The 12,017-nt window shown below is 45.9% G+C and overlaps 1 protein-coding gene across 1 annotated transcript in view; it reads right to left on the bottom strand.

Moving 5' to 3' along the window:
* fer1l6 (fer-1 like family member 6) overlaps positions 1 to 12,017 on the bottom strand; it is a 193,476-nt gene that overhangs the window by 157,829 nt on the left and 23,630 nt on the right. The window contains exon 3 of the mRNA XM_078215513.1: positions 7,584 to 7,704. Coding sequence (XP_078071639.1) covers positions 7,584 to 7,704 — 121 coding nt within the window. The remainder of the gene's footprint in view (positions 1 to 7,583; positions 7,705 to 12,017) is intronic.

Below are 12,017 nucleotides of genomic sequence, written 5' to 3'. Positions count from 1 at the left end.
TAGGTATGCCTAAAAGGTAGGGATATGTTCGGCACAACTTGTGGGGCCGAAGGGCCTGTTTTGTGCTGTAGTTTTTCTATGTTTCTATGTTTCTAAACCATCAACTGAACACATCCAAAAACCACACTTTTTTTTAGCCTCATCAACCTTTCGCCAGGGAAGTGTCTGTGACCCAAGTTGACACAGCCCGAGCCAACACAAACCTTGCCAGCCAGACCCTTTCGCATGGGAAATATCTGACCCAAGGCAACGCAACCCGAACTGACACAAACCCCACAGGCCAGACCAAACTTTTAGCCCAGGAAGTCTCTCTGGCAGGCCAGACCCAACATTCAACTTGAGAAATTTCTGATTCAAACAGACACGAACCCCTCAGGACGGACTCAATCTTCAGCACAGGAAGTCTCTTAGCCATGCCAACACAAACCCCAGTGGGTGAACCCAACCTTCAACGCAAGAAGAACCTGACCCATGCCAATATAACCTGAGCCAACATGAACCTCACCAACTACACCCGTTCTTTAGTGTGGGAAGTCTAGCTGTTTATCTGCACTGTTTACCTTGCACACCCTCTCCTACAGGCTGAATTACAGATGGCGCCACTTGTTGGGACCTTATTACAGGTAGCTGGTATTTATTATACAGTGGTACATCTTACTTTTCAAGCCATTTTGTTTACTTTAGAGTATAGCTAGCCTAGGCAGCTGCCACTGTAATGTCAATAAACAAAGGCCCATATGCCATATTTGAAAACCAAAATCATTGGGTGGCACGGTGGCACAGTGGTTAGCATTGCTGCCTCATAGCACTAGGGGCCCGGGTTCGATTCCAGTCTTGGGCGACAGTCTGTGTGGAGTTTGCACATTCTCCCTGCGTCTGTGTGGGTTTCCTCCAAGTGCTCCGGTTTCCTCCCACAGTCCAAAGATGTGCAGGTTAGGGGGTTTAGCCATGGTAAATGTGTGGGATAGTGGGGATATGTTGGGGGAGTGGGTCTGGTTAAGATGCTCTTCGGAGAGGCGGTGCAGACTCGATGGGCCGAATGGATCCTTCTGCACTGTAAGGATTCCATGATTCTAGGATCTGAAATCCAAACTTTAATTGACCTCAGTGGATAAAAGATACTCGACCCTTGATGTATTTCATGTCCTCAGGCTGTCTCTGTTCTCCACAATTAACGGATTACTGTTGTCCTGTAGTGGTGTCAGTTGTAGGATAAATGTTGAGGACATCATCAAGGGTCTGGCAGATGGAGTACAATGTTAGCAAATGTGAGGTCATCCATTTTGGTAGGAATAACAGCAAAATGGACTATTATTTAAATGGTAAAAAATTGCAGCATGCTGCTGTGCAGAGGGACCTGGGTGTCCTTGTGCAAGAATCACAAGGAGTTGGTTTGTAGGTGCAGCAGGTAATTAAGGCAGCAAATGGAATTTTGTTCTTCATTGCTAGAAGGATGGAGTTTAAAAACAGCGAGGTTATGTTGCAGCTGTATAAAGTGCTGGTCAGGCTGGAGTACTGTGTACAGGCCACATAGGCAGAGTGACAATAGCCTGACACTAATAGGTAATCAAGAGTGTCAAAGGACAAGTACAGATAGTGCAGTGTAGGCTGGCTGAATAACAAGTCTTTACAAATAATCACAAGTGCTAATAGACAAATGCAAGCAGTTAAGTATAATCAGTGTGTGTAAAGTGTCAACAGGCTGCATAACGGGTGAAGGGATGATCTTAGAACCGATAATTTAAGGCAGAGAGATAATTACAAACAATCAAAGAGCGAGATGGTGCTAAACACTGTGCAAACTAATTCAGGTAGAGAGATCATCACCCGTAATCAAGGTGTGCATGGTGTTGCAACAGGACAGTCAGGGAGATTTTTCCTCCACAGAACAATATGGTGGAGTTACATGTAGCGCGATATGAACCCAAGATCACAGTTAAAGCCGTCCTCATGAGTGCAGAACTTGGCTATCAGTTTCCGCTCAGCGATTCTCGTTGTCGTGCGTCTCGAAGGCCACCTCGGAGAAAGCTGACTCGAAGATTGGATGCCTAATGTCCTTGGCCACTGAAGTGTTTTCCGACTGGGAGCAAACACTCCAACCTGGTGATTGTTGTGCGGTATCCGTTCATCTGCCTTTGTGGCGTCCGCATGGTCTCACCAATGTACCATGGTTTGCACGTTCTCCCCGTGTCTGCATGGGTTTCCTCCGGTGCTCCGGTTTCCTCCCACAGTCCAAAGATGTGCCAGTGATGCCCATGTCCCACGAATGAATTTTAAAAATGGGTCAATAGATGGGGTTATGGGGATAGGGCCTGGGTGGGATTGTGGTCGGTGCAGACTCGATGGGCTGCATGGCCTCCTTCTGCACTGTAGGGATTCTATGATTCTCTGACTCTTCCCTCCCTTCAGTTGCATATTTTATGAATTCAAATAGACTGAAAAGCCGAATGTGGACATGCACAATTTAAAATCATAGAATCATAGAATCTCTACAGCGCAGAAAGAGGCCATTCGGCCCATCCAGTCTGCACTGACCACAATTCCACCCAGGCCCTATTCCCATAACCCCATGCACTTACCCCAGCCAGTCCCCCTGAAACTAAGGGGCAATTTAGCAAAGCCAGTCCACTTAACCCATAAATCTTTGGATTTCCTGACCTGCTCTCCAAGCCAACACTGCTGCTTTCCCGCTCTGCCAGAACTCAGTATACACGATTGGTGTGTGAGGTACCCCGCTGAAATCCTTAACTCACAAAACTAGCCAAGCTGTCCAATCCTCAATTAGTGCTAAGTCTAAATAAATAGAGAAATATTGAAAGTCTCAAAAACTGACATTGTCATTTTTACAATCAAAGACATGCTCCAACATTTATAAAGAATAAACTAGCTATTAATTTCAGCACAGACTTGCCTTTTCTTATGTCCTAAAGTATTACATTGTTTTTTATCCATTCATGGGATGTGGGCACTGTTGGCTGGGCCCAGCTTTTATTGCCAATTTCTAATTGCCCTTGAGAGGGGCATTAAGGGTCAACCACATTGCTGTGGCTCTGGAGTCACATGTAGGCCAGAGCAGGTAAGGACGGCAGATTTCCTTCCCAAAAGGACGTTAGTGAAGCAGATGGGTTTTTCCAACAATCGATAATGGTTCCATGTTCACTTTTAATTCCAGATTTATTCTGCCGCAGTGGGATTCGAACCCTGGTCCCAGAGCATTACACAGAGTCTCGAGATTACTAATCCCGTGACAATACACTACACCACTGCCTCCCTTTGCCTATGTCTATGAATAGAATCATAGAATCCTACAGTGCAGAAAGAGGCCATTCAGCCCATCGAGTCTGCGCCAACCACAATACCACCCAGGCCCTATCCCCGTAGCTCCATGCATTTACCCGAGCTAGTCCCCTTGACACTAAGTGGCAATTAGCATGGCCAATCCACCTAACCCACACATCTTTGGACTGTGAGAGGAAACCGGGGCACCCGGAGGAAACCCACGCAGACACGAGGAGAACGTGCAGACTCCACACAGACAGTGACCAAAGCCAGGAATCGAACCTGGGTCCCTGGCGCTGTGAGGCAACAGTGCTAACTACTGTGCCACTGTGCCATGAATAATGGAACAAAGTGTGTTCTCACATTCTCCTACTTCTTTTTATTGCATGACTTGAATTAATTTTATTTGAATGGTTCATCTGTATCTCGATAGCGCTTTGCAAGTTGTTTCACTTTTCAGCGTTTTCTTTATTTAACATTTTCCCTTGAATAAACAAGAATACCATTAACTGAGCGATTAACTATCAACCACCTTTAACAGGTTATGTATTGATTTAAAACACATCTTGATTAAAAATTCCTCCAACCTTGCCCCAATCCTCTTTTGTTATTAACCATGTCAACAATTCTAGTGGACGTAGTGTCCCTTCATATACTGGAAAGGAAAATTTATTGTTACATGTAGAATTTTCAACTGTCTGGAAATTTTGCAATTTGAAATCAGGCAGAATAAACGACTTAAAATGCAAAGCTATCTTCCAAGATGAAGGTATAACACAAGAAAGTCACCCTCGGGAATGCACAGAGAAAGACATTTCCTATAATTCAGAGACCCATCAAAACTCATCACTGCCTGAAGAAGAGACATTAAATGCCAAATGTTAATTGATATTGAAACAGACACCCATCCAAAACCCCTTGGGAATACAAAATGGGTGAAGTATAACAGGTCAGGCTGAGGCCACTGGCCGAGAGATTGCAAGGATGGTTTCAGCAGAGAAACAGGCTGAAAGCTGGTCTCTCTCTCTCTCTCTGTCTCTCAGAACAAGTGCATCACTTGGTTTGGAAGCCAACATTGCTAGAAATCTATCTGTGAACCGAGATCTCGTCACAATTGCAACATCTTCTACATCTGATCACATCCGCAAAAGCAGCTGATCCAAAACAGCCACAACATTTAACAAGCTCCATATAAAGGACAATCAAAGGACACTTAACCGAATCTGCTTTTAACCTTTTTTTATTGGACTCTAACTTCCCTTATTTCAAATACGTGAATGTGTGATGTCCCCTTGCTATTATTTTTTTCCTCAGGTTAGTGGTTAATAAATTTGCTCTTTCCTTAATGCAACAAAACCTTGTTTAATTGGCTCCTTGTTGGTCACAGCTTAGATAGTTCAGTACATTCTTATTTGGAAAATACATATCTTCATGAAAGGGAAACTTAACCCACTGTTGTGACAAGCTGAGGAGGCTGAATAGAAGAGAGTTCATTCTTTCTCATCAGCTCGTGACACAGGTGCAATTCTAAACTTGACGTTCAACAGCATTACCATTTTCACATTGCCCTTCATCAATATCCTGGTGGTCACCATTGACCAGAAATTAACTGGACCAGCTATATAAGCACTGCGGCCACAACAGCAGGTCAGAGGCTAGATATTCTGCAGCAGGTAACACAGCGGCATGGTGGCACAGTGGGTTGGCACTGCTGCCTCACAGCACCAAGGACCCGGGTTCAATTCCGGCCTCGGGTGACCATCTGTGTGGAGTTTGCATGTTCTTCCTGTGTCTGTGGGGGTTTCCTCCGGGTGCTCCGGTTTCCTCCCACACTCCAAAGATGTGTGAGTAAGGTTGATTGGCCATGCTCAATTGCCCCATAGTGTCAGGGAGATTAGCAGGGTAAATTTGTGGGGTTACGGGGGTAGGGGCTGGGTGGGATTGTTGTCAGTGCAGACTCGATGGGCCGAATGCCCTCCTTCTGCACTGTAGGTATTCTATGATTGGCCATGCTAAATTTGACCTTAGTGTCCCAAGATATATAGGTTAAGAAGATTAGTAGGGTAAATACATGGGATTACAAGGTAAGCCTGGGTAAAAGTCGGTGAAGACACAATGGGCCGAATGGCCTCCTTCTGCACTGTGGGGATTCTACGATTCTAACCTTCCAAAGCCTGTCAAACATCTACAAGCCACAAGTCAGGAGTGGGATGGAATACTCTCCACTTTCCTGGATGAGTGTGTCTCCAACACTACTCAAGAAGCAAGCCATCAACCTGGACAAAGCAGTTCATTTGATCGACACTCCATTCCCCACCTTAAACATTCACTCCCTCCACCGATGCACAGTGGCAACAGTGTGTGCCATCTACAAGATATACTGCAGCCACTTGCTAGGATATCACTTCCTAAATCCACAGCCCTGTACCACCTAGAAGCACAAGGGTAACAGGCACATTGGTGAGACATTGTCACCTCCAAGCCACACACCATCCTGTCAAATAAATATATTACTGTTCCTTCACTATCGCGGGGTCAAAATTCCAGAATGCCCTCTCTAACAGCACGGTGGGAGTACCTACATCACAGAGGCTACAGTGGTTCAAGAAGATGGTTCACCAACACCCTTGCAAGGGCAATTAGGATGAAGACTAAGTGCTGATTTTCCTAGTGACATCCACATTCCATGAATTACTTCTTTTAAAAAAAGCACAGGAGCATTATCAAACACAACTTGACTCTGAGCCATATAAGGAGATATTGGGACCAATGACCAAAAGCTTGGTCAAAGAAGTAAATTTTGAGAACTATCTTAAAGGAGGAAGAGAGAGGGAGAAAGGGTAAGTGGTTTAAAGAGGGAATAGAATCCTTACAGTGCAGAAGGGCCCATGCGGTCCATCAAATCTACTCCAACTCTCTGACAGAGTATCTTACCCAGGCCCCACCCTATCTCCGTAACCCCACACATTTCCCATGGTTAATGCATCTAACCCACACATCTTGGGACACTAAGGGCCAATTTAGCATGGCCAATCCACCTAACGCACATCTTTGGACTTTGGAAGGAAAAATGAGCACCCGGAGGAAACCCACGCAGACACAGGAGGCGGAATTTTCCCATCCCACCCGCCAAGGGAATCATAGCGGGCGGAGCAGACCATGCAAAGGTCCATTGACCTGGGGCAGGGTTTTCCGGTCTTGGGGCGAGCGTGGCCGGAAAATCCTGCCAGGGGAGAATGTGCAAGTTCCACAGATTCAGTCACCCAAGCCGGGAATTGAATCTGGATCCCTGGCACTGTGAGGCAGCAGTGCTAACCACCGTGCCACCCTAAGTTCCAGAGCATAGGGTTCAGACAACTAAAAACACACTGACAATCATAGAACCCTACAGTGCAGGAAGAGGCCATTCGGCCCATCGAGTCTGCACTGGCCACAATCCCACCCAGGCCCTACCCCCATATCCCTACATATTTTACCCGCTAATCCCTCTAACCTACGCATCTCAGGACACTAAGGGGCAATTTTAGCATGGCCAATCAACCTAACCCACACATTTTTGGACTGTGGGAGGAAACCGGAGCAAACCCACACAGACACGAGGAGAATGTGCAAACTCCACACAGACAGTGACCCAAGCCAGGAATCGAACCCAGGTCCCTGGAGCTGTGAAGCAGCAGTGCTAACCACTGTGCTACAGTGCCGCCACAATGGTGGAGTGAATAAAATGGGGGATATATATGTGGCAAGCATTGTAGATGCACAGAGGTTTTTGGAAGGCTGTAGGGTTCGGGAAGATTACAGAGACAGGGAGAGATGATGCCATGGAGGGATTTTCAAACAGGGCTGGGAATTTTAAAACGGAAGCGTATCAAACCTGGAGCCAATGTAGGCCAGTAAGTATCGGGGCAATGGGTGAATAGGACGTTGTGAAAATAATGGCATGGGCAGTAACTTGTTAGATGATGTCAAGCTTATGGAGGCTGGGAGAGGGAGAGTGTTGAAATATTCAGGTCTTGTGTTAACAAAGGCATGGATGAGGATTTCAGGAACAGACGAGCTTAGGCAGGGTAAGAGGTGGGGTAAAGTTACAAAGATACAAGCGGGTGGTCTTGGCGATGGAGCAGATACGTGGCCGGAAGCTCTCTCCATGATCAAGCAAGACACCAAGGTTGCCAACGGACTGATTAAGCCTCAGATTTTGCCAAGCAAATTTCACTCCCAGGTTGTCCATGCTTCTAATTTCTGAAAGGTGGAATTACCTTCTCCGAACTAGAATATAGTTTTACCATACCGGAGGTGCCTACCTTTTTCTGGGAGAAATATTCCTGGTGGAACCGCTGGATGGAATTTCAATGCTGGTTTCATCGGTAACATGGCCAATAGCTCCTGGCATGTCCAGCACACTGTCAGTGTCATCATGATCATCTGGAAAACAATCACAGCTCTAATATTCCAGCCAATGCATAATCAGTCCTTCAGCAAGGAGGCATTTAGTTAACGGGCGCCAACATCGAGGGGCCCTTTAACAGAGTCAGACTCTGAAGGCAGTTTGTGAATTTACAAATAGGCCAATTTCCGTATCCTGGGATTATTACCTGGACATTTAAAATGAACACAGGAGCTGAAACAAAATTATTCAGAGGAACACCCACAGAACGGATTGTCCTCATGAACATGTTGTGATACGATCTCCATGATGACCCATAGCTTTGACAAAGAAATTCAAACTTCCAGTTCACAGCTGAAAGGATTAATTTCACATTTTAAGATGTTTACTGTAACACAATGCTAAAACCACTATTAACTAAACAGTGTCTTTGGAGGCAACTTGCACTTCAACTCACAGGATGGAATATCTCCCCCTCGTATTTTCAGAGCAACCAACAAAACATATTTCACAGGTATTCATGCAACTCCTTGCATTTTACTTTACATTAAAGGCACAGTCCAAAATTAAAGGTACAGTCCAAAACATAACAATTGTATAAATCTGATAACTGTAACAGTTAACCAAGGAATAGCTGGTGCAATCAGGCCACACAATTCTATGTGTTTGTTTGGATTTAAGTGATTGTCTTGATTATTAAACCCCTGTATTCAAGTTGGCAACAGGACATATAAAGTGATGAACATAGTTCAAATGCATCTGGATAAGCAGACGCCTCAGCATACATTCCTTGGAAATGCTCATCTTGTAGAAGGTAAAATAATTCACCAACATAATATTGCTGATATGCCCAGAACTTTCCCACCAAAATGCAAACATTAATGAACACAGGATGTGGAATGGGTACAAGAGTTGGCATCAAACGTTTGGGGGTTGTTGCTGTGTCATTCATTTTTTTTATTCACTTATGAAACATGGGCCATCACTGGCTGGCCAGCATTTATTACCCATCCCTAGTTGCCCTTGGAAGGCAATTGAGAGTCAACCACATTGCTGTGGTTCTGGAGTCACATGTCGGCCAGACCAGGTAAGGATTTCCTTCTCAAAAGGACATTAGTGAACCAGATGGGTTTTTCCGACAATCGACCATGATTTCATGGTCATCAGTAGATTTTTAATTCCAGATTTTTTTTATTGATTTCAAATTCCACCATCTGCTGTGGTGGGATTTGAATCCGTGTCCCCTTTAGCTGAGTTTCTGGATTAATAGTCTAGCAATAATACCACTGGGCCATTGCCTTCCCTGATCAGGGAGTGTGACCCTTTTTTAAGGAGTTGCGAGCCTTGATCATTTTAGCCACACACACTGGTTCAGTTCAGACTCTGGACATTGAGTTTCAGGCTGAAGATGTGGGTTCAGCTGTCTACACATTAAAGAGATGATATTAAAACATCTCAAGCTCACACTTCTTGGAAGAATAGCAGGAAAATGATAGCATTCTTGAGACTACTAGAATGGGAGGTTTTGCTTCATTCAACCTATTGTAGCATCAAGAACTCCGAGGTTAGTGTTGTACATTTGAGGCTCTCTGCCCCATCCACGTTCATTAGAGCCATAGAGTCATAGAGGTTTACAGCATGGAAACAGGCCCCTCGGCCCAACTTGACCATGCCCCTTTTAAAACCCCGAAGTTAGTCCCAATTGCCCACATTTGGCCCATATCCCTCTATACCCATCTTACCCATGTTACTATCTAAATTATTTTTAAAAGACAAAATTGTACCAGCCTCTACTACTACCTCTGGCAGCTTGTTCCAGGCACTCACCACCCTCTGTGTGAAAAAATTGCCCCTCTGGATCCTTTTGAATCTCTCCCCTTAAACCGATGCCCTCTAGTTTTAGACTCCCCTATCTTTGGGAAAAGATGTTGACTATCTAGCTGATTTATGCCCCTCATTATTTTATAGACCTCTTTAAGATCACCCCTCAGCCTCCTACACTCCAGGGAAAAAAGTCCCATTCTATCCAGCCTCTCCTTATAGCTCAAACCATCAACTCCCAGTGGCATCCTGGTAAATCTTTTCTGTGCTCTTTCTAGTTCAATAATATCCTTTCTATAATAGGGTGACCAGAACTGTACACATCCAAATGTGGCCTCACCAATGTCTTATACAACCTCAACAAGACGTCCCAATTCCTGTATTCAATGTTCTGACCAATGAAACCAAGCATGCCGAATGCCACACCCTTGAATGCACTAGTTTGAGTTTTTCTTCTCTCCACACAAGCTATCCTTGTGATCTATGTGAGTGAAATTTGCAAATTGCTTTGGTGCTATAGACTCAAACCCACTAGAAGTACGAATCCCACTAGAACCCATGAAACTCATCTCCAAACTTCATGGCCTGGGCCTCGGCACCTCCCTCTGCGACTGGATCCTGAACTTCCTAACTCAGTACAACTCAGACTCAATCAGTAAGGATAGGCAACAACACCTCCTTCACGATCATCCTCAACACCAGTGCCCCACAAGACTGTGTTCTCAGCCCCCTACTATACTCCTTCTACACCAATGACTGTGCGGCCAAATTCCCCTCCAATTCGATTTTCAAGTTTGCTGACGACACCATCGTAGTGGGTCGAATCCCAAACAATGACGAGACAGAGTGCAGGAATGAGATAGAGAATCTGGTGAACTGGTGCGGCAACAATAATCTCTCCCTCAATGTCAACAAAATGAAGGAGATTGTCAACGACTTCAGGAAGCGTAAAGGAGAACATGCCCCTGTCTACATCAACGGGGACGAAGTAGAAAGGGTCGAGAGCTTCAAGTTTTTAGGTGTCCAGATCACCAACAACCTGTCCTGGTCCTCCCATGCCGACACTATAGTTAAGAAAGCCCACCAACGCCTCTACTTTCTCAGAAGACTGAGGAAATTTGGCATGTCAGCTACGACTCTCACCAACTTTTACAGATGCACCATAGAAAGCATCCTTTCTGGTTGTATCACAGCTTGGTATGGCTCCTGCTCTGCCCAAGGTTGCAAGGAACTACGAAAGGTCGTGAATGTAGCCCAAGCCATCACGCAAACCAGCCTCCCATCCATTGACTTTGTCTACACTTCCCGCTGCCTCAGCAAAGCAGCCAGCATAATTAAGGACCCCATGCACCCCGGACATTCTCTCTTCCACCTTCTTCCTTCGGGAAAAAGATACAAAAGTCTGAGGTCACATACCAACTGACTCAAGAACAGTTTCTTCCCTGCTGCTGTCAAAACTTTGAATGGACCTACCTTACATTAAGTTGATCTTTCTCTACACCCTAGCTATGACTGTAACATTATATTCTGCATTCTCTTGTTTTCTTCTCTATGAATGGTATGTTTTGTCTGTATAGCACGCAAGGAACAATACTTTTCTCTGTATGTTAATACATGTAACAATAATAAATCAAATCAAATCAAATCGTAGTGTGGAAACTCTACAAATATATTTCATAAGGGACACTCTCAGTTAAAAGAGGAAATGCTTATCTCACCAGTCCGGGTTCAATTCAAACCATGTCTCCTTGAGTGATATAGGGGCTGATCTTACCCTTGTGTCCTGCTGGCCGATGGGTGAGGTGGCTGAGAAATCAGGTTCGCATCCGATCTCTCACCTCTCGTGATCTTACCGGCACCGGAAAGCAAGCGAGGTCAGCCTCACACCCATTTCCAGCACAAGGCTGAATAAATTATTTAACTCAAATTTGAATATATTTAGCATTGATTAAATAAGCTGGGGACGCTATCTTCCGGGCTCACTTACCTGCGTGGCCTCACCAGGAGAGTTTCTCTCCAGTGAGAATCACAACTGGTCCAGTCATGATGGCCTTGCCAGTAGAACCGGAGGCCATTGAGGCCCCCTGGGGAGCTCAGGGGCAAGGGGGTGCTCCCTGGGCAGTGCCAGCCTGGCAGTGCCAACCTGGCACCTTGGCACTGCCGACCGGGCACCTTGGCAATGCCCAGTGAGCATCGGGCAGGAGCTGGGCCTGAGGGGTGGGGCCTTTTCGGGGGGCTGGTCAGTGGGGGAAAGGGGTGGCTGCTGTGCACTCTGCATTGGGATCGGTATGGGGAGGCAGGGGGAGCATCAGGGCTGGTCATAGTGGCGGGGGGTGAGGGGGGTGGGGGAAGGGGTGGTTGGACGTCCAATCATGGGGGGGTGGAGGAGAAGGAAGGGCAGTATCAGTCGGGGTGGGTGGGGGAGGTCACGATAGGCCGCAGACCCCTGCGGTAGTGGGAGGGGGTGACTATGTTTGTGAGGCTGGAGGCTTTATGGAGGCCATGGAGACGGGCTGAGAGCAGCAGAGGC

The sequence above is a fragment of the Mustelus asterias genome, chromosome 7 (assembly GCF_964213995.1).
Source record: "Mustelus asterias chromosome 7, sMusAst1.hap1.1, whole genome shotgun sequence".
NCBI classification, from domain to species: domain Eukaryota; kingdom Metazoa; phylum Chordata; class Chondrichthyes; order Carcharhiniformes; family Triakidae; genus Mustelus; species Mustelus asterias.
The sequence above is the reverse complement of the archived record's forward strand: the minus strand, read 5'-3'. Positions and strand labels throughout refer to the sequence as shown.